General features: G+C 35.7%; 1 protein-coding gene across 1 annotated transcript in view; it reads right to left on the reverse strand.

Moving 5' to 3' along the window:
• Positions 1 to 13,813: 13,813 nt before the first annotated feature.
• Positions 13,814 to 22,105, reverse strand: part of DHX35 (DEAH-box helicase 35) — a 57,187-nt gene continuing 48,895 nt past the window's right edge. The window contains exons 19-22 of the mRNA XM_031954022.1: positions 19,880 to 19,961; positions 19,454 to 19,525; positions 17,778 to 17,889; positions 13,814 to 15,230 (exon numbers count right to left, since the gene is read on the reverse strand). Coding sequence (XP_031809882.1) covers positions 15,186 to 15,230; positions 17,778 to 17,889; positions 19,454 to 19,525; positions 19,880 to 19,961 — 311 coding nt within the window. The 3' untranslated portion in view covers positions 13,814 to 15,185. The remainder of the gene's footprint in view (positions 15,231 to 17,777; positions 17,890 to 19,453; positions 19,526 to 19,879; positions 19,962 to 22,105) is intronic.

Raw genomic sequence — 22,105 nt, forward strand, 5'->3', positions numbered from 1 at the left:
TGAACCACTTTCATCTGTTTTAGGAAGTTTCTGAAGATCACTTGGCAAGGTACTAGACACTGAAGTTTTCCCTCAAGTTGAACTGCCAAATATTTAAACTACTGTACAGAGCACAGTTCTAATAAGTTGGCTACATAGCCAAAATACCAAATGTATGTTTACCTAAAAGATTATTTTATGGAGAATTCACACAAGGCAAGCACTTATATGGAGGTCAGGAAAAGCTGGATGAGGACACTTTCAAGGTTTCTCTGAAGAATTTTAGTACAATTGTGATTCATGGGAGACACTGGCACAGGAATACTCAGAATGGTACATGTTGTATAAGCAAAGAATTGTAGTAGCACAAGAGGAAATGTGAGATGCACAAATCTAGAGATATTGCCACCCCGAATGTTCAAATGTACTATTTGTGCCCAACTCGTGGTAGAACCTTCTGAACTCCTGGCTGGGTCAATCACAATTGAACATACTGTACCTTGATCCCAGCATGTGATGTCATTGGACTATGAAAAATGAGCAACAAAAAGGAAGCTAAGGATTGCAGGCAGTGGGAGTATGTAAGGAGAGCATCCCAGCCTTGGGGGAACAGCCTATAAAAAAGCATACAAGTAGCAAAAGGGAATGCCAAGTATAGAAAATGAGAGGTAGGCTAGTTTGGCTGAAAGCCTAAGTATAAAGAAGAATAAAGTAAGTCTGCAAAGGTAGGCTAAAGCCATATTGTAAAAAGTCTTTATGTGTCAACCTTTGTATTTTACCCTAGAAGTAGGAAGGAAATAAGTGAAGACTTACAAACAGAAAAATGGCATGGAGAGACTTAGCTGAAGATCTGAACCACTAAAATGGGGTCTTTATAAGACTAGCTGTTAACCAGAGTATGTCCCTCTTACACATTTTTATTTCATATTTAAATATTTTTCTTGTGATTTGAAGATAAGCAAGAATAAACATTTATAGAATTTCCTCCCTCAACCTTCTCCAAAGCAGACTTTGATTCCAGACACAAGGGGAAACAGAATATGGGGCCCAGAGGTCTACTACTCTGCTCTTCCTCAAAGCTAGTATTATATCTACTCACCTACCTAAATATTATTAGTCTAGAGAAAATAGTTTTTATGTTCAAGCTGATTTCCTGATCACTAATCCATAATATGAAAGAAGTATCCCCAAATACATAACCAAAGCATGGCTCTTTTCCCACCAAATGCCAGTTTCACAAAGAGAACACATAATAGCAAATAAACTCATTTTTTTCAAGTTGATAAGAAAACAGAAATCAGAAAAGTTGTACATATGAGAATAAATCAGGTAATACAGAGTAAAGGACCTAGTTGAATCAAGAGAGAAGAACCTCAGATTTCATTCAAGCCTCTAGTATATTCGGCTCAGGGAAGGGACATAATCAAAGTACCTGCCAATTCTTCTACATATCGATTTCTTCCCAGAATCTTTATGTCCCTTTAGGGGCATAAAGAGAATCTGGAACCTTGGAACTTTCTCTCTCAAAGTTGGAAATCTGAATCTCTTCTCTCTTAAAAGCTTATCTACTTTGTCCCCTCATGAGTGTGAGGAACATTGAATAATTACTCTCCAAAAAAATAGTCTTATACAAGTGGATTTTGAGCCATTGGTTACATGTGTTTGCTTTTATTTTTCCCATATTCACAGAAATATGGATGTCTTGCCCTTAAACTCTTAAAATAAGTCTAAACTTTTCAATCTGACTGAAATCTCATCACAACCTACTGCCACCCCTTCCCTATCTTTCCAGTCCTATTTCACATTGTTACTGTTATTGAGTCATTTCAGTCTAACCTTTCATGACCCCATTTGGAGTTTTCTTTGTAAAATATTAGAGTGATTTGCCCTTTCTTTCTCCAGCTCATTTTACAAATGAGGAAAGTGAAGCAACAATTAAGTGCAGGATCACATAGCTAGTAAGTGTCTGAGGCAGCAGTCTTTCCAGATTAAATTTTAAAAGTGTGTGTGTGTGTGTGTGTGTGTGTGTGTGTGTGTGTGTGAGAGAGAGAGAGAGAGAGAGAGAGAGAGAGAGAGAGAGAGAGAGAAGAGACAGAGAAAAGAGAGACAGAGAGAGAGAGAGAGAGAGAGAGAGAAGAGACACAGAGAAGAGACACAGAGACAGAGATAGAGAGAGAGAGAGAGAGAGACAGAGAGAGAGAAAGAAATATAAACAGAAAGCTTAGGCAACTGGTTTAAAATATGGCAGGAGGAAGAATTTGGACATAAACCTAGGAATAATCCCAGAAATTATCATAAGAATCAAAGTCATAAATAAATTTTACTTTAAAAAATTTTTACCTCACCATCTCTACTTTTCCAAATGCCAAAGTTTCAGGGACACAGTCTCAATCTGGCCAGCAGAGGCCAGTGCTTTCCTGCTTAACACAGTCTAAGCAGCCTCTACCCCTGCATTTATAGCAAATCCTCATTGAGATTCCCAATACCCTGGGCCAATGTTTAACAAATAGGGGAGGACTGAGAGACACAATGTGTGAGGACATGTGTTTATGCATGTGTCTCCATGAACATGTGTGTGCATGTATGTCTGAGCATTCCTGTATGTCTGAGGTGTTTGAGGGTGCTGGAGGAACAGCTACATAAGGGGGTCCCTCTCTCCTGCCCTACAGAATTGGCAGGATTACAGATGTGTCTCCAGTTCAGAAGGGGGTGGGTCACTATGTAGCCGTAAACAACGGGGAGTCTCAGAAATTTTCAAGGGGCTCTAGGAAATGACATGTTTGGAGCTGTTCTATTCTTTATGTGATATTTATGATTCCAAATGAAATGCACTGTAGCTTAATGAGAAGCATGCTAGACCTGGAAAACAGAGGACCTGGCTTCAAATCCCAATGGTTGTTTGTTTAGTTGTCTACCCCTGGACAAGACACTTCTCTGAAACTTTTTATTCCTTTGTACCTATATCTACCCCACAAAGCTGTTGTAAGTAAATAATTTATGTAGATCACTTTACAAATCTTAAAGTCTTGTATAAAGATGAAGGGAAAATTCATCTGGCAGCATGTGCAGAAGACTTTAGAATGAAGAAAGCCAGGAGGCAGAGAAGTCAACTTGAAAACTGTAATGATGTTCTAGGATTGTATCTTTAAGGTCTGGATAGACATAAGCAGTTTAATGAAAGGAAAACTCATTGAGATAAACGATCATAAGACTTATAGCTAGAAAGAACTTTAAATATCTAATCAAGTTATTACATTTTGCAGATAAAGACACTAAAGCCCAGAGAGTCAATCTAACAAGTAGCATTTACTAATCTGCAACTATGTGCCAGGCACTGTGCTGAGCACTGTAGGTGTTCATCCTTGAACTTCATTTTTAAAAAAATAATTAGAGCTTTTAATTTTATATATATATATATATATATATATATATATATATATATATACACAATGATTATTTTTGACATTCACCCCTACAAAACCCTATGTTCTAATTGTCCCCTCCCTTCCCCTCACCCCCTCAGAAGTGATCCAATATGTTAAACATGTACAATTCCTCTATACATACATATGTCCAAAAATATCCTGCTGCACAAGAAAAAACAGATCAAAAAGGGAAAAAAATGAGAAAGCAAAATGGAAGCAAACAGCAATAAAAAGAGTGAAAATACAATGTTGTGGTGCACATTCAGTTCCCATAGTCCTTTCTCTGGGTGTAGATGGCTCTCTTCATCACAAAATCATTGGAACTGGTCTGAATCATCTCATTATTGAGAAGAACCATGTCCATCAGAGTTGATCCTCATATAGTATTGTGTTGCCATATATAATGATCTCCTGGTTCTGCTCATTCCTCTCCAGGCCTTTCTGAAATCATCCTGCTGGTCGTTTCTTATAGAACAATAATATTCCATAACATTCACATACCATAACTTGTTCAGCCATTCTGCAATTGAGGGGTAGACACTCAGTTTCCAGTTTCTTGCCACTACAAAAAGGCTGCCACAAACATTTTTGCACATGTGGGTCTGTTTCCCTCCTTTATATCTTTAGGATCTTGTCCTTCATTCTTAAAGGCAACAAATGACTTCATGAAGGTGATATCTTGACTTGAAGTGAAACAGAGCTATACAAAGTCATCAGCTTCACTCTCCCCTCCAAAGTTCTCAAGTTCAGTGGCAGAGGAGTGGCCCAGAATGCAGTAGGTGACCTTGGTCTTTCTACTATGTTAAACATTAAAGAAAGGCAAAAAGCATCCCTATTCTCAAAAAACTTACAGACTAAAGAGGGAAACAATATGCAAGCAACTATGTACAAACAAGATCTATCTATGGGACAAACTGTAAGTAGTCTCAGAGCAAAGGTGCTAAGATTAAGGATGCATTGGAGGGGCTTCTTGCAGAAGATAGGATTTTAGCTAAGATATAAATGAAGCCAGAAGCTGGGAGGCACAGACAAGGAAGGAGAGAAGGAGAGGTAGCCCAGGGCTACCAGGAAAAACCCTCAGAGGAAGAAGATGCATTATCCTGTGTGCTAGTCATGGAGAAGGAACAGTCAGGAGACCACTGTCACCATATGGCAGATATCATAGTGGAGAATAACATATAAGATGACTAGAAAGGTAGGTAAGGGCTAGCCTTTAAAGGGCTTTAAAAACCAAACAGAAAATTTTATATTTGATATGGCAGATAGCAATGAACCCCTGGTGTTTATTGAATGAAGGGGTGACATGATCAGACCTGAACCTGCAGAGATCAGTTTGATAGCCAAGTAGAGGATAAATTGGAATGGGGAGAAACTTGAAACAGAAAACAACCAGCAGGCTACTGTAATTGTCCAGAAATTAGGTGATAAAGGCCTGCACTAGGATGGTGAAAGTGTGGTGAGAAGGACTTATATGAAAGATATTACAAAATTACAAATAATAGTGATGAGGTTTATATCCCCTCAATTCCCAGTGGTGATGAGGTTAGTGGCAATAAGAGAGTTGTTAAAATGCCCTTTCGGTCGGGCTGCAGGTCCAAAGAGAGAATTCACTTATTCCGAAATATCAATGGCAAAAATGAAAGTTTATTGTTGGATAGAAACCAGTTTGCTAAGAGACTGACTTTTATGGTGGCAAAGTCCTATAGGGAAATGGAGTCTGGCACTGAGAAGAGAATGCTTTCTCAGAGGGCAGGGTCCTAGCGAACTGCTAGGGCTTCTGCAAAGAGTGAGTCCAGAAACTGCCCTTTAAAAGGAGTCTTGAGGTTTCAGGACTCAGGTTCCCAGGTTTAGATGCGTAACAGTATCCAGCCCAGTTCTCCTATTGGAATTAACAACACTTCAAAAGGGTGCTTTTTGAGTGGGATTTCTAATTGAATCAAAGGCTCTGGCATCCTGGAAAGATAACTTATCTGGGGGGATATGCCTTCCCCAGGAGGGGCTGAGACTCCAAAAGGGATCACAGATCAAAAGGAAATACAGCTTCAGAGTGATAATCTTAAAGGGAACACAGCTTCAGTAAAGAGAACAGTTTCCCTCCCCCTTCAATAGGATCTGACAACTGATTGAATCCAAGGTAAAGGAGTGAGAGCCTTCATAGAAGAGTTCAAAAAGGATCTTAAAAGAGAAACAACAAAAATGGAGGGCAGAAACGAGGGCTAAGCAGGTTTGAGGGTGTGTGTGGGGGGGGGAAGCGAACAGCTTGGAAAAGAAATTACAGAAATTGACTAAAGAAAACTTCTTAAAAAATAAATTTGGCAAAATGGAAAAAGAGAGCTTTGGAGAAAAAGAATGAGAGCCTTGCTGACTGGGAGGGTAGTGGTTCCCTTGACAGCATTAAAGAAATTAGGAAGAGAGAGGATTTGGGGTAAAGATAATGAGCTTAATTTTGAATATATTGAGTTTAAAAAGTTTTCTAGTTTTCAAATTCAAGATGTCCCTCAGGCAACTGGAGAAACAAGCCTGAAGATCAGAAGGGAGATTAAGATTAAACAAATAGATCTAAGAGTTATCTGCATAAAGATATTAATTTATATCATGAAAGTTGATGAAATCATCTTAGGAAAAGAAAATGCAGAATAGAGGTAGAATTCAAATCCAAATCATCCTATTTCAAAATTCAGTGCTTTTCTTACTACATTTTAATGACTAATATGAAGAGGGGAGACAAGATATTAGAAACCTATTTTCTTAGCTCTCCTTAGTAGGAATCTAATTTTTAATTAACACTTTATTACTTCCTAATTATTTAGAATGGTTGTTGGGACATATAATGTGTTTCTATCCACTTAGCTCACACCAGAACTACTGATGTTGGGCAAGGAAGTGATAACAGGTCATTTTGAGAAGCATGCAAACATTAAAATGAATTGATGCCAAATACAATTACTACAAGTTAAACATTGCTACTATATATAAATAGAAAAAAATATCACAAACCATGCAGAACACTGAATAATTATAATAACTGTATTGGGTACCAGAAAAGAAATAGGGAACTATAGGTATGCAACATTGCACAAATTGTCAGGCTAAATTGATGTGTTGGTTACTTTTGGTGAACTGTTTTTTTCCTTTTTAAAAACTTGGGTTTTTTTCATGTTTGTAGCAGCCCTTTTCGTAGTGGCAAGAAACTGGAAACTGAGTGGATGTCCATCAATTGGAGAATGGCTGAATAGGTTATGGTATATAAATGTCATGGAATATTATTTCTGTAAGAAATGATCAGCAGACTACTGGGCTTATACCCCAAAGAGATACTAAAGAAGGGAAAGCAACCTGTATGTGCCAAAATGTTTGTGGCAGGTCTCTGCAGTGGCCAGAAACTAGAAATTGAATGGATACCCATCAATTGGAGAATGGGTGGGTAAATTGTGGATTTGTTATGGATGTTCATGTTCTGGATTATCATTGTTCTGTAAGAAATGACCAGCAGGATGATTTCAGAGAGGATTGGCGAGACTTACATGAACTCATGCTGAGTGAAATGAGCAGAACCAGGAGATCATTATACACTTCAACAACAATACTGTATGATGATCAGTTCTGATGGAAGTGGATTTCTTTGACAAAGAGATCTAATTCAGTTCCAATTGAGCAATGATGGACAGAAGCAGCTACGTTTTTCTTCCCGGGTTATTTTTACCTTCTGAATCCAATTCTTCCTGTGCAATAAGAGAACTGTTCAGTTCTGCATACATATATTGTTATCTAGAATATACTGTGACCTATTTAACATGTATAGGACTGCTTGCCATCTGGGGGAAGGGATGAAGGGAGGGAAGGGAAAAATCGGAACAGAAGTGAGTACAAGGGATAATGTTGTAAAATATTACCCTGGCATGGGTTCTGTCAATAAAAAGTTATTAAAAAAAGAAATGATCAGCAGGATAATTTCTGAGAGGCCTGAAGAGACTTACATGAACTGATGCGAAATGAAATGAGCAGAACCAGGAGATCATTGTACAAGGCAACAGCAATATTATAAGACAATCAATTCTGATGAATATGACTCTTTCCAACAATGAGATGATTGATGCCAGTTCCAATGATCTTGTGATGAAAAAAGCCATCTACACCCAGAGAGGGGACTGTGAGAACTGAGTGTGGATCACAATATAATAGTCATTCTATTAGATGTTGTTCACTTGCATTTTGTTTTCTTATTCATTTTTTCTTTTTTGATCTGATTTTTTTATGTTTATACAATTCTCTTGCTGCATATATATATATATATATATATATATATATATTGGATTTAACATATATTTTAACACATATAACATATATTGGATTGCTTGCCATCTAGGGGAGGAGATGGGAGGAAGAAGAGGAAAATCTGAAACACAAGGCTATGCAAGGTCAATGTTGAAAAATTATCTGTGCATGTTTTGAAAATAAAAAGCTTTTTTAAAATTTTTTCAAAAAGTTGTTTTTTAAGTGTTGAGGTTGGAGGGGGATCCCAAAAGTTTGGGGTTGCAGACCAGTGTCGTGAGGTATCTCAAAAGAATCTGCAGGCTTGAACCCACATCCAAGTCAAGCAGCAAAATTTATTATAATTGTAATGCCAATTGAAACAGACTAAGTTGAAAAGAATTCAGCAAAAAACCAAAAGGAGATAGATTTATAGGACAAAGTTAGAGCAGAGCTTCATGTTACTAAGCTATTTTCTCAGAAATTTGATTATCACTGACCAGCACATTATTTGACAGTCAGCAATGTTTGTAGGACAGTTCTAAGGCCAGATTTTAGAATCATTGACAGATTCTTAGAATAACAGCACTCTAAGATCAAGGGGCTTCAGTAGCACTGTTACAACTTAGGATAAATAAAGGATTTCATAGGAGGGAGGGGTCAAGGAAAGGGGAGTCAGCCAAAGGAAAAAGGAGAGTTTCTGGGAAATATTTCCCATGCAGGATCTATCAGAATGAGAAAACTACCTGTTTAAGAGTAGGAAAGAAAAGAAGACCAAATGCTTTATAATTGTTATTCAAGGCCATTTGATCCAAGACAATAAAGTTGCAGTGATCATTTAGAAAAAGCTTCAGGTGTCTCTTATGCAAGGAAAACAGTTTTTCCAGCAGTGGATGAGACTATCTGCTTTATTGTATGCTTACATGGTTTGTTACATTTTTTTCTGCTTCAAATCCTTGTCCTCGAGATGGCATGGTAAAATCAGATAGGAACAAAACCAAACCACTAGATTTGACAGTCAGGATATTTACATCTCAACTCTACTACTAAATTTCTGAGACAAAATACTGATTTTTCTCATCGGTAAAATGAGAAGCTTTGACTAGATACACTCCGATTCCCTTCCAGTCCTCAGATTCTATAATACTATGATTAGAAAGTTTTGAAAAATGTTGCCTGGGAGATTTTGAAAGCTAAGGATAAATGCCATTGACAGTTATCATAGATTTTCTGGATCTCAATGTAGGAAGCAATCTTAAGGACCATCTATTCAAATCCATACTTCTCTGTACTAATGCCAATGAACAGTTTGTTCGATTAACAAAAGGAAAACTCAAAAATAATGGATTGAGCACAGAACTCCAATTCATGAAAAATTAAGTTTGAATCCTACACTTATTGGCCGTGTGACCTTTGACAAATTATTTAAGCTCTCTGACCACATTTACCTCATCTTGAAAATGAAAGGGGTTGACTCCAAAATTCTAGAGGTCTTTTCTAGCTCCAAATTAATAAGCTGATAAACATCCAAGGCCAAACATTCTTTTCATCATCTAAATCAGTTATCTCTACGGCTTATCTCTCCTGTTCTGTCCTCTGGCACCAAACAGAAAATATCTAATCCCTATTCCACTTAACAGTCCTTAAAATATTTGACTACATCATGTCTTCACTCACTCCAGGATGGAGGTCTGGGCACTCACAGCCATGGATTTCTTTTTGTCCATCTTCCTTCAAATATATGTCGTGCTCTAATGTCTTTCCTCTATTATCTCCATTTTATCCTGTATATATCTTGTTTGCCTTTTGTCTCCTTCGCTGCTCTATGTGCAAGTGGGTCTGTCAAGTTTCTGGTTGTCTTTTACCTACACCTGTGCCTATTATTAGAGTTAGCTTTTAATATATATTTGTTGGCTAAATGACTCCCTGGCATAGCAGCCCAATTCCCAGACCTACTAACTTGCTATTCAATAAACTTCATAAATTCAAAATGTACGACCTCTACTCATGCACTTTATGCTATAGATGGCTCCAATAAACTCAACTCCATGCTTCAAAAAGTAAATCCAAGCAGGTATCTTAGCTAGAGGTCTAAAACATGTCCTCCACAAAAGTTAATGCATTTTTGATTATAAAAATAGTAACTTCCCAATAGCTACATCTCAAATGGGCAGTATCATCGAGACTAGTGTTGTGGATTTTATTCTAGTGTGTATTACACATTGTTCAGTCAACTCAGATGGATCTCTCCAAATCCAATTAAACCATTTCACAAATTCATCCCCTTAGCACAAGGGAGAGATAGAACAAGAGTGCAGAGGATTCAATGGTATTCAAAATCACTTCTGGGATGAAAAAGATATTGAAAAAAGTGGGAATAGAAGTTAGTAAACCCAAAGGTCTGTTCTATGAATGTCTGGGCCAACTGTTCTAGATCTTTATCTACCTCTCTTAATCTTAAAAAATGTCCCAAGATGTAGAGAACAGATTTTGCTAAATTTTCAAGTTTGTCTGTAATTCTGAGTTTGTAAAGTCATGAACCACATTCAGGTCTGTCATTTGAATCTGCTTGCCTCACAGATAACACAGATTGTTTTTTAAATTTGTATTTCTAGTTACTGTGCTCTGAACATACTTCCGTTTTCTGTTAATTATTCTTATATATTTTTCTAGGTTTTCTACTCTCTATCTTGACTAAGCATAATTTAATTTAAAAAGCATAAAAGGAATCCTAGAAGAATCAGAAATCGCAATATAAGTAGGCCATAGGGTTGGGATGACTGGTCCAAGTCCAGTCTTCATCACACTGGCTGTGACCTAGAGATATTAATGCTCCAGGGCAACTTGCCACAACCATAAGTCAAGAACAGTTGTTTATCTCAATTGTTAGAGATTTCCTTACCAATAAAATTACAGCTTCAAGCTTCTCTAATTGTTTAATATTTATTTTTTTAAAAGCATCTTTAAACTCACTTCCTTTTGTAATTTTTCTTCACGTTATTTGTTCCTATGATTTTTTTTTCTCAGCATTGCTAATTCTTCCTTAATTATACATATCACTCATTCACTAAAAGTTATTTCTAGGGTCATCTTATACAGTTTCTTTTTCCAATTCCCCACACATAAGACCTGGTTTTTAAGCTGACACATTTGCTTTATGTTATTTTTATTTTTTAAATTTTATCAGTATTTTGTAGGAAGATAGTGCAATGGATAGAATGCTAGGCGTGGAGTCAAGATCTGAGTCTATATCCAGTGTCATATATTTACAGATGTTGTGTTCCTGGGTGAATTGTTTAACTACTGTCTGCCTTAGTTTCCTCAAAATAGCTGAAGAATATAAATATAGGAATAACTAAGAAATATAAATATAGGAAATACAAATGAGGAATATAATAGCATCTACCTCAGAGGATTATTGTAAGGATATTTATAAAGTGCTTAGCACAGTTCCTGGCATATTATAAGCACTTAAATGTTTTTCCCCTTCCTCTTTGCTCATTGAAAATTGGTTTTTGTTTTTTTGTATACTTGTGTAGTATCTGCATTCTTTGAATTTGCATTTATTGTTTCACATAGGATTTGAGTGGCCTGGATCTCTTATCATTTCACTCTGATATTTTGGGATAAGTCTCTCCCTCTTGCCTTTAAAATCTCAGAGGTACCCTAGACTTAGAGTTGAAAACTTATTATAATAGCAGGATTCCTCTTTACACCAGACTAGAAGGAGGAAGGAGAAGTGTGATATCGTCTAAGAAATGGTTGCTTCAAGAGTTGAGGAAGGAAACAAGCAACACAAACAAATCCTGGGTAATTCAGAGAATTCAAGGCTGAAGGCTTAGGGAAACCCTGAATAATGAATGAGGCCCTTGAACATGATTAGGTTTCACTGACAAGCAGATGATTCCATGACACTTGAGGAACATTGTTCTCTATAGCTGGCACATTTTGGTGTCTCTCATTGTTCACAAGCATGCTTTTTGTAGGAGGTACAAACTAGAACAGGCCTCTATTCCCAAATCAAAGGTTTATTAAGCAATTAGAGGTGATGCTCAAACAAGCGGTTCAGTAATGTTTTCAATTCAATACCCATCTATTAAGTGTCTGCTATGTACAAGACACTAATACTAGGGGCTGAAAACATAAAGACAAAAAACTAAACCATCACTATAAAATCCTTTGAATTTTACATTCTCCTAGAAGGATAAAATAGGAACAAAGACAAGTAAAGATAAATGTTGCAAGGAAAACTAATAAAATCAGAGAATAGCCATAAGATCATAGGTCTAGAGCTAGAAGGGTCCTCAAAAGACATCAGGTTCAATTTCTTCCTTTCATGGATGAAAAATTCAAGACAGAGTAAATCATCTGCCCAAGTTCACAAAGGGAATAAATCTGCCTCCAATCTGGCTGGAATATAGACTGCATGAAGGGAAATGAGTGATAAAGGCCTGGACAAGCAGGCTGAAGTCACACTGTAGGACTCATAGGCCAGGGGGGAATTTTTTCCTTTAACCTAGAGGCAATCAGGAATGTTTTTTGAAGTGAGTACAATGGACAATGATGGATGAAGTTCCTTAAAATTAAGGTTTTTTGTTAGCCTTTAGTAAGAATGAAAACATCAACAAAGCATGACATCCTGGGGCACTAATAACATCAGTAATTTGAATAAACTGATCTGGTAACTATCTATAGATCAATGTTTGTTCCACTCTCTAGGCTTCTTTAACTCCATCCTGAGGCCCAGCTCCCCTGACCGGTCACTGACTTCCCAACCACAGAAGCCCCAGAACTATTCCACTTTGACCCCTGACTCCATACTCCAGGCCTCTTTTCCTCCTTCTTGCTGGTTCTCCTGCCCTACCTGATTTCTTTCCTTACCTCCATTTCCTGCTCCCTTTTATGTGTCTTCTCCCATAGGAATGTAAGCTCTTTGAGGGCAGGGACTATCTGGCTTGCTTGTGTTTTCAATCTCAGTGCTCATCATATTACTTGAAACTTAATATTTAATAAATGCTTTCAGATCTGTAGTGATATTTTTCCATTCATCTGATCAACATGTAATCACTTACAGGTGAATTTTAATTCCAATCTTATTTCCTTGCCTCCAAATACAAAATTCTTGAATTATTAAAAGCAATCCCAGTTTCAATTAATCCTTTTGATCATAAGTCAGTACTGTAACCAAGAACTCCAACCAGTCAGACACAATCCGTGATGTAATGCTACTTTGTACTCTTTGGGATATCTGTTATTCTGTTTAATCTACAGCAAGAAACATATGTCAACTTTCCAGAGCTAAGAACACAGAAAACGTTTTGCAGACATATTGTGGATGTCTCTCACCATCTGGCTCCCTAGGAACACGGTCTTTGCAAACTACAGACAAAACTTTCCTTATTGTGTATCATCAGAGTATTGGACACCCTATTTCAAATAAATATTAATGCTGAAGACACAAAACTATGACTAGATTAGTTAATGAAATGATTGATTTTAAAACCTTAGATCATGAAAAGCAACCCCTTCATTTTACAGATGAGTTAACTAAGGCCTAGAAAGAGGAACTAGCTTGCTTTAGGCCACAAAAGTAGTAAGAAGCCCAGCTAGAATTTGAACATAGATTCTTTGTATAAAATGAAGCATTTTCAATAAGTTACCACACATATCTTATACCTGTTTTATCTGCTTTGGACATTACTGAGCAAGTAGTATAAAGAGGTAGGTTTTTAACAAATATTTCTTGATAATAATGTTTATAACTATTAGCAAATTCTACCAAGAAGGAAACTACGCCCTTCTAAAATGAAATGCTTTTGGTTCCTGTAGAATCTGAATTCTGGAAAGATGTGGAAAAAATTCACAGGAATCTGTTCTCTCTCTTCCATTCTTTGTCAATGACAACTATATTTTATTTGGGTCTCCTCATGTCATGCTATTAAGGTGCTTTGTGGGTCTTCCTTCCAGACTAATTCATGTCTGCACCATGAGCTAGTGCTAAGAGACTTAATACCCTCCAAAGGTACTGGCTATCAGAGAGTGAGATAACTTAGCTTTCTTTTTTTTTTTTCCTTTTTTTTCCTTCTTTATCTTTCTTGTTTTCTCAAAGGACTGGATTAATGAGAATGTTTCATAATACAAGTAACAGAAGCCAGGGAGAGGGAGGAAAACATTTATTCTAGGTATAAATTCACTATCATTATTAAGTTTTGCTATTATTTACACATTGTAAAAATGGAAAGAAAAAAATGAAAGTACATGTTGGTGCCAAAAGTGGCCCATTCACCAAATAAATGTCAGTACAAAAATAAATTTTTAAGCTAAATGTTTTTAAAACAAATGTCATTGAAATAGTAAAAATAAATAAATAAATAAACCTACAGCAGCTAATGTGTTTTAAATGCAAACACTATTATAGCAAAGTAGGCCTGGGGCATCAGTATGACCAGAGCCTGCTGGAAAAAGGAGAATATCCCCTCCCAATAAAGAGCCAAAATAAAGCCATTACTAACATACTATTAATTATTCCTGATTTATAGAAGTTCAGAGCATCTAAACTATTAATCCCTGCTTAAATAGTATTCTCATGAGATTTTCCCAACTGGAATTTCATAAAATTTCACTAGTGTTGAAGCCAGTGGCATCAAGTCTAAGATGTCAAATCCCAAAAGAGGGAGCCAAGCCCACTTGTGAAAATGCATACATTCATTGCAATTAGGGAATATGTGCTCATGGGTCCTAGGGGTGTATCACTCATAAATGGCCCTTAAAGATCTCCAAAATTACCAGGAGAGTCCAGAGCGATCAAGGGCTAAAAAAATACAGAGCTTGTATGTAAACATATTGTTCATTTCACTTTAAATGGAATGCCATTCTAAAGTTTCATACAGTGGGGAAATAGGGACAAAAGGCAAATGAGAAGCTATAGAAATTGCCTCTATTGCTTTAAGTTCCTGTTTTAATTAGGCATGCTCCAGGTATCAGAGAGATTTCAAGTAAAGCTCCTGATGTTTCTTTCTAAAGTCAGATCCCTTCCTGGACTACTCTGCATTCAACAAGGCATTCAGCATAATATCCATCAAATCTCATATGGTCCAAGGGGCAAGAGCTGTAGTATGCAAAACTCTCCATCCTCTTTAACATGGCATTACACTATTCAAAGGCAGTTCTGTTCTTTCACAGAAGCTCCAGTTCTTACTCAAGTTACATCCGTATTTTCTGATTGCCTACCCATGTTAAAGGGACAACATGCCCAGGCTAACTAATGTGGCCACATCAGCCAAGTAGTAAAATGTCCATAATGCAAGCTCAGCTTTAGCTTTGCCATAACCTGCTCATGCATCAACTCCTACAGGCTCCTGACAGGCTTTTATACATTTAGTGGAACAGATGAATTGATTGAAAGTACAGAACAGACAGCTTTACATCAGTGAAAAGTTTAGGATTACATGTCCCAAGGTTCAAAAACCACATCTTGGAGAATACCAAGAAGAAAAGGATCAGGTGCTGTCAACAACAGTTGGATTATGGTCATTGGTCATCAACCTTGGCCCTTTTGGCTTTCATTGAAAGAGGCTGCAAAGGAAATGACAAAAAGATTATTAAAATATATAAAAGTTTATGTTGTATCATGCATTTAATAGTTCACATCAAAACATTTTTCTTCCAATATGCAAATAGGTCAGTTTTTTACTATTGTTCACTTTCTCCTTCAAAACTATACATCTCAGAAGACTCTGAAAGAAAACACCAAGCTACCTTTTTGCAAAATAGGACTTCTAATGAGGTTAACTATGATCTAGGACAATGTTCCTCCCTCTGTGGTCCTGACTACAATTAGGTTTTGTCTCTAAGGTATGAAAAGTATCCTTGAGAAAGTACAGACCTCTTATCCCTCAGAACAGTGCTTGCACATAGGAGGTTCTAAACAGACTGGCTATTAACATTTCGTGCCCTGAAGAAGGGCACAAGAAAAAGAAAACTCTTTCTTTTCCTATCTTAAGAATGGGAAAGGAAAGATGCAGTCTCTCTTCCTTTCAAAAACAATGAGGGGCAGCGAGGTAGCATAATAAATAGAACACCGGCCCTAGAGTCAGGAGAACCTGTGTTCAAATCCAGTGTCAGATACTTGACATTACTTGTATGACTCTGCTGGAGTCATTTAACTTCAATTGCCTTGCCAAAAACAAAAAAACAAGGAAAAGAGAAAAATACTAATGTTGATTAACAAAGAGGATGAGTTCCATCAACAGACTTCTTTTTCTGAAACTTCATTACTGGGGGGAAAAAAAAAACCATTATACATAAAAAATGCTTAAATTTTTAGTACATTTAACTTTGAAAAATGAAGGTCATGTAATAACACAACCAAGCGACACAGATACAGAACAGCCATAATGAAAGTCTAGTCAATTATTTCAGGTAACTAAGACTTATTCTCAACAATACATTACAAATACAAATACAAAACAAATGTTATAGACTAATTTGAAAATATTTCTTAGCATAATCAGGCTACAGTTAGAAGTCCAATTCTCAAGTTGCCTTTGGTTCACGAAATGGAGAAAAGGATGGAAACAAATGGATCTGCCTCAAAGTACAACCTTTGGAGGAGAAAAAACAGCAAATGATGGGAAAAACTGAAACCATCAGTGGACAATTGGGAAAAGTAACAAGGAGAACACAAATGATTAACCTGAACTTTTAACCAGTTCCCTCTCATTTTCTATCAAACTTACAAAACTAGTTTTAATATAAATAAAAGAACTGATTCAGTTTTATTCTGTTAACAATGATCTTGAGGCATTTTCAAATTTATGCTGCTCTAAAGATTTCCCTAAACTTAATTATTTGATCAAATGCTTTGTAATTGTTCCAGCACTTTTCAGAACTTCTTAATTTACATTTCTAATCAAAAATTTTGAATGCCTCATTTCTCAAGGAGGCACTCTCTTTTCTACCCATGAAAATTTTGGTAAAACATCTATTTGTTTATTTCTGGTAGGAGTTTGGGTGGGCTCCTCTGCTACTGGGACTTTAGAATGTTCTTGACCTAATCCCTTGGGGAGAGCGAGAGCGAAAGAGAGAGAGAATGAGTGAGAGAGAGTGAGAGTGTGAGAGAAAGAGAAAGAGAAAGAGAGAAAGAGAGAAAGAGAGAAAGAGAGAGAGAGAGAGAGAGAGAGAGAGAGAGAGAGAGAGAGAGCGCGCACGTGAGCGAGCAAGAGAGCCAATGCAAGCACAAAGTGAGCTGACCATGGAAGGAGAGTTGTATTTTATGTTATTTTTATTCTTGGATAGTATACTTTAAATATTATATTATCAAAAGGCAGTTTTTTATTTGGATTTTATATAATTGCCTAATGCATCTTTTTTTTTTTAACTTTTGCTAGACTAAATCAAATTTAGTCCTAGCTTATAAAAATATTTGATCATGTATCTATTCTGCTTAGATACATTAGAGACATGTTCAATAGTGCATTTTTTTTAATCATGTCTTTTCAAACTGCCACTGATCTGGCTGGTTTCTAGACTGAAAATTTGTATTAGAGAATTAGGAGAACAAGTAATCCTCAATTTACCAACTATTTGAAGTTCTAAAAGTTCTTGCTTATTTGTAACTTGACAAGTTTGTCACACCATAGATGACATGTCATTCATGTATAGATAAAACCTGATTGTAAGATACATACAGATAGGGCTGATTAGTGATTTAGGGGCTAAACTGCAAGGACACAATAAAGCTATCAGCCCTGACTATTGGTTGTATCTTAGCATACTTGATTGGACATATAATATAATATATATTATATAATCTAATAAACAATTAACAGAAGATTGGACATTGCATAAAAGTATCATTTATTTAAATCCCACTTTCATTCCATGGCACACTACTTTCCTTTGAGAATCTCTGAGCACATTATTGAATCAAGGTGAATTTGGAAAATTCTCATGAATTTATTATTAAGAAATGTTGCTTGGGCCCACTTTCAAGAATTCTTGTTCCGTTTTTCAAAATCTAAACTTTTCAGGTAAGGTTACAAAAGTAGTGAAATTAAAATAAAAATGGGAGTCAACAGAGTACTCTCCCACACACACATTTAGTGAATTCTGAATTCATACCGTTCCCTGCTGATAGAAATGTGGTGCCAACTCCAACAGCCATGCAGATTCAATAGCAGTCACATCTCTCATGTAGTATTTTGAAGTCTGTATGACCTCATTGTAGACAACCCTGAAATGACAAAGATAGAACATATAGAATTCCTTCCACTGGAAAACATTACTTTCAATCCATTTTTAGGAGGAATGAACAAACTGAATTATAATTTCTTGAACATGACCTACATTTTTATACTATATTCTTACCTAGGAAGTCTTTGTCTATTAAAATCCTACCACCTCTTCAAGGTGGTTCCTTTTCTCCATCAAGGCTTTCTTAATCCTTAATTCCTCAAAATTTAGAGGGCTTAGTACATAATAAACACTTAATAAACTGACTTACACCAAAATACAGGTTGAGAGGTATTAGGAGTAGAATTAGCACTGAAAAAAGATCATCAGATTTGGTGATTATGAGATCAAGAGTTTCTGTTGAGTGAAGTTGGAGCCAAAATACAAAAAAGGGTAGAGACTCAAAGGACAGATGTGGAGGCAGAAAGTGTTAAAGACTTTTTTCAAAGAGTTTGGCTAAGAATAGAGGAAATATATGAGAAGAAAATTGGAGGGAATGGTAAGGTCTAGTGAAGGGTTTTTAAGAATGGGGGAGAATTGGAATTTTTTTTAAGTAATAGGGACCTCTATTTTAAGTAAAAGGGTCATTTATTTGTCAGAGACTAGAAAAAAAGAGGAGAAAATATGAAGTGATGACAAAGGGTTACAATACGAAGAGAATGGGAGAAAGTGAATGGTCAACTTTTTCAATAAAATAAGAAGCAACATTTTCAAATCAAAGAAAATTAAGGAGGAGGTGGTACTGGGAAAATGGAAAGGAAGAGATGTTTTGGAATAGCTTCTGGGAAGAGTGGATAAGGAATCAATGAGAGAGCACTGAAAGGGATTCTTTGCTCCAGTGAAGCAAAGTTGAGGTTTAATAATGTGAATTTGTAATGTACTCAATCTGCAGTTCTGAGGCTTCCTCCAGCTTCACTTGAGTAGCTCAAGGGTATGAAGATAAAAGGTTATTGTTAGTAATAAATCCTGGCTCAGATTTGGCAAGAAAAAATAGCAATAAGATAAGAGGGTAAGGAATCCAAAAACACTGTACAAGTACAAGAGTGAAATAGCTAATTCTGAGATTGAGTTTGGAGGGGTAGGAAAGCAAAATTAGAGCAAGAGTAATAGACTGAGAAAGTACTGACATATGGAAAAAATGGAGGTCTTAAGAAAGGTGAAGAAAAGGAACAGAAGAGCTAAAGGACAAGAAGAGGCAGAATATCAGGAAGATATGGTCAGAGAAGGAAAAGTCAGAATTTCTAATTAAGGAACCAGAATACCTTTGAGTGGTAATAAGCTCTAGTGTGTGATCATTCCTATGTAGGGCTAATGAAGAGTTAAGAAGAACATCATAGGACATAAGGAGGTTGAGAAAACTGAAAGTTTAGGAATATGAAGGAAAATCTACATGAATATTAAAATCCCTGAGTATGATAGCAATGGTTGAGGAGGAAACAAAAATAGGCATTGAACTCCTTGAGAAGTATGTTGATTGTCAATTGAACCATATTTGGCTTGGTGTAGGTACCCCCTGCTCTCCTCAACAGAAAACTACAATTATTATCAAACTAAAAGTAACTTACCATCGAGGTGGTTTTTCCGCATAGAGTACCGAAGTAGGATGTATATGTAATTCATGATCATCACGGATAGTCCTTAAAAAATTAAAAATAAATTAAATCCAATCAACATTTAAAAATTTACATCCAGATTTTCTAAAAGACATGTATCATATCTTAATGAAGAAAAATGAATGAACTTTAAATACACACAAAGAAAATACTTTTCCCCACATTCTATTTTTTCCTCCTTTTCTCCCATTCCTTTTACCCCAAAGACTAAAACATTGTAGGAAAGAAAAAGGAAAAAAAAGCAACATACCTACAACTTTTTTAATAGCTTGACTTTAAACACCTATTTTATGTGTTTATCTTTATCACCTTTTTGAGTGGAGGCAGCATTATATTTTCAATATTCCTTTATTCGTTGATACATAAAATATTAGTTACCTATAAGCTCCAGTGGAATGAAACTTAGCAGCATTAGCAAAGAATCCAGAGACAATACACTTTAAAACAGGATCTGGATCACCTAAACAAAATTTAAAAAATACAACTTATGAAAACATTTTCTATCAGATATTTTTACTTTACTTAACTAATGTTTAAATGAACAGGCTTGAAGATATTTTGATCATCTATTCAATTTTATGGGGCTAAACAAATACTTGATAACACGAGTACAACATAAAATCAAGAGATAAATATTATATTATATACATTTCAATCATAAAACAAATCACAAAGAAACATAGAACTGTATATAAATTAATAAGAAAATACAATTGCTTCTCAATATATTCTTCTCAAAAATTCTATCTGTAAACTGCCATACTCCAGTTACATGTTCTACATGTCTCTGTTCCTACTGATGGAGTTTCTAACCATCAACTTCTTCATCAGACTAGCATATCTAAAGAATGACTTTTAATTTAGAAAGCCCAATGCCATCAGCTGGATCCCATTCTCCTCAGGTTTCCACTATCAGCACACTGCAGTATGCCCTGAAGATTTCCTGGACCAGCTGCTGACAAACTATCTGGTATTTCACAACTTCTTACAGCTCTGGCTATTTGGAAGACAAAATCTAAATATAGTCAGTCAAGAGTAAAGTTATAGAAAGATTTAGTCTGATCCTGCCCTGTAGGTTCCTTGAGTCATCTTCTGACCTATTTCATGCTGCTTATCAGCCTCTCCAGCTTCCTACCTCCACAAACTGAAGGAAATTGAAGATCATGGTAACTTTGTTAGCTATAGGTCTAAAAGTATCATCAGTGGGAAGAAAGAAGATGGGTATGTAAAATAGATTGAAGATGCTAGTAAAAAATTCCATGAAAAAAAGAAAATGTCTCTTATAGCTCTGAAATTTTTGAAAACTATTATGTAGCTGAATGACCAGCGTCCAGATCAAATGACTAAACTAAATAATTTGATCTGACTAAATTTATTAAAATTTTACAAATTCAACCATTAAATTATACCTCTGGTGTTGGATAGTGCAATTTTTTCCCTCTCTCATGCAAAGCTTTTATTTTTTGAAGTTTTCTTTTAAGGAGTTTTTCATTTTCTGATATCAAAATTTGTAGAAAATAATATTATTTCAAATGATTAACTATACTCTCTTCTTTGACTTCCTAATGCTAAAAAAAAAAATTCATTTTATAATACTGTAGCCTGTAAACTTTAAAATACTATCCACATCAACAAAAACATATTAGTAGCACTGAAAAGACCAAAGAAGCTCTGAGCTTCTACACTGACCCTATGTGAAGTTTATTCATGATTAGCATAAAATAGGGACTATGAAAACAGAACTATCTCCTTTAGAAAGGAAGGTTAGAAAGGAGGAGATCCAGTCCTAAAAAAAAGTGTGCATTGAGACAGTTTCAAAGACAAAGTTAAATTTTTTTTTATTCTCTATTCAGAAAAGTAACAAACTTTTTAGAAACAAATATTTAGAATTTTCCAATGTCTAATAATCTTATTTTGAACGTGGATGTATACAATCATACAGACTACAAAAAGTTATTTTAAAAAGTATATACATTACAAATAATGTTCAGAACAAAGGCTGGAGAGGCTGGGTAAAGTTTTAATGTTCTATATAAATAAAAGCACAAGAAAATTGTCCCAAACTCACCTTTCTTCAATTGTAAACACTTGCATCTATTGATGCAGTAACAATAAGATAAAATCAAGATCTCAAAAGTCATCTTCAACATAAGAAGCTAATTTTCTTCTGTTTTGACTAAATTAATATTAATTTATGCACAACGAATATGAATTTGTTGCACATTAGTCAGCCTCACTTTATAGTCTTTTAATAGCTTGAATTTATACATTTTATCAATTAACCACTTAATATATATCCTTGAACTCAGAAATATTCATTTTTCTTTCTAAATTTTGCCTTGTTACCAGAGCAAAAGTGCAAGGCTGAGGAAGGATCTTTGAAGAATCCTGTTAAAGGTCATCTAAAATCCCAATTATTTAGTACCAATTAGGTAGTCTCTAAAAGATATTAATCAGACTAATGCATTTTGGGGTAAATTCTAAAGAAAACTGAAAATTAAGCTCTCTGAAAATTTTAAAAAAACTAAACTTGATTCTACATTTATCACTGTGCACTTTGTTGAGTGAATGACAATATTTTTCATGAGTATATAAAGATTGTCT

Source organism: Sarcophilus harrisii, chromosome 2 (genome assembly GCF_902635505.1).
Source record: "Sarcophilus harrisii chromosome 2, mSarHar1.11, whole genome shotgun sequence".
Taxonomy (NCBI): domain Eukaryota; kingdom Metazoa; phylum Chordata; class Mammalia; order Dasyuromorphia; family Dasyuridae; genus Sarcophilus; species Sarcophilus harrisii.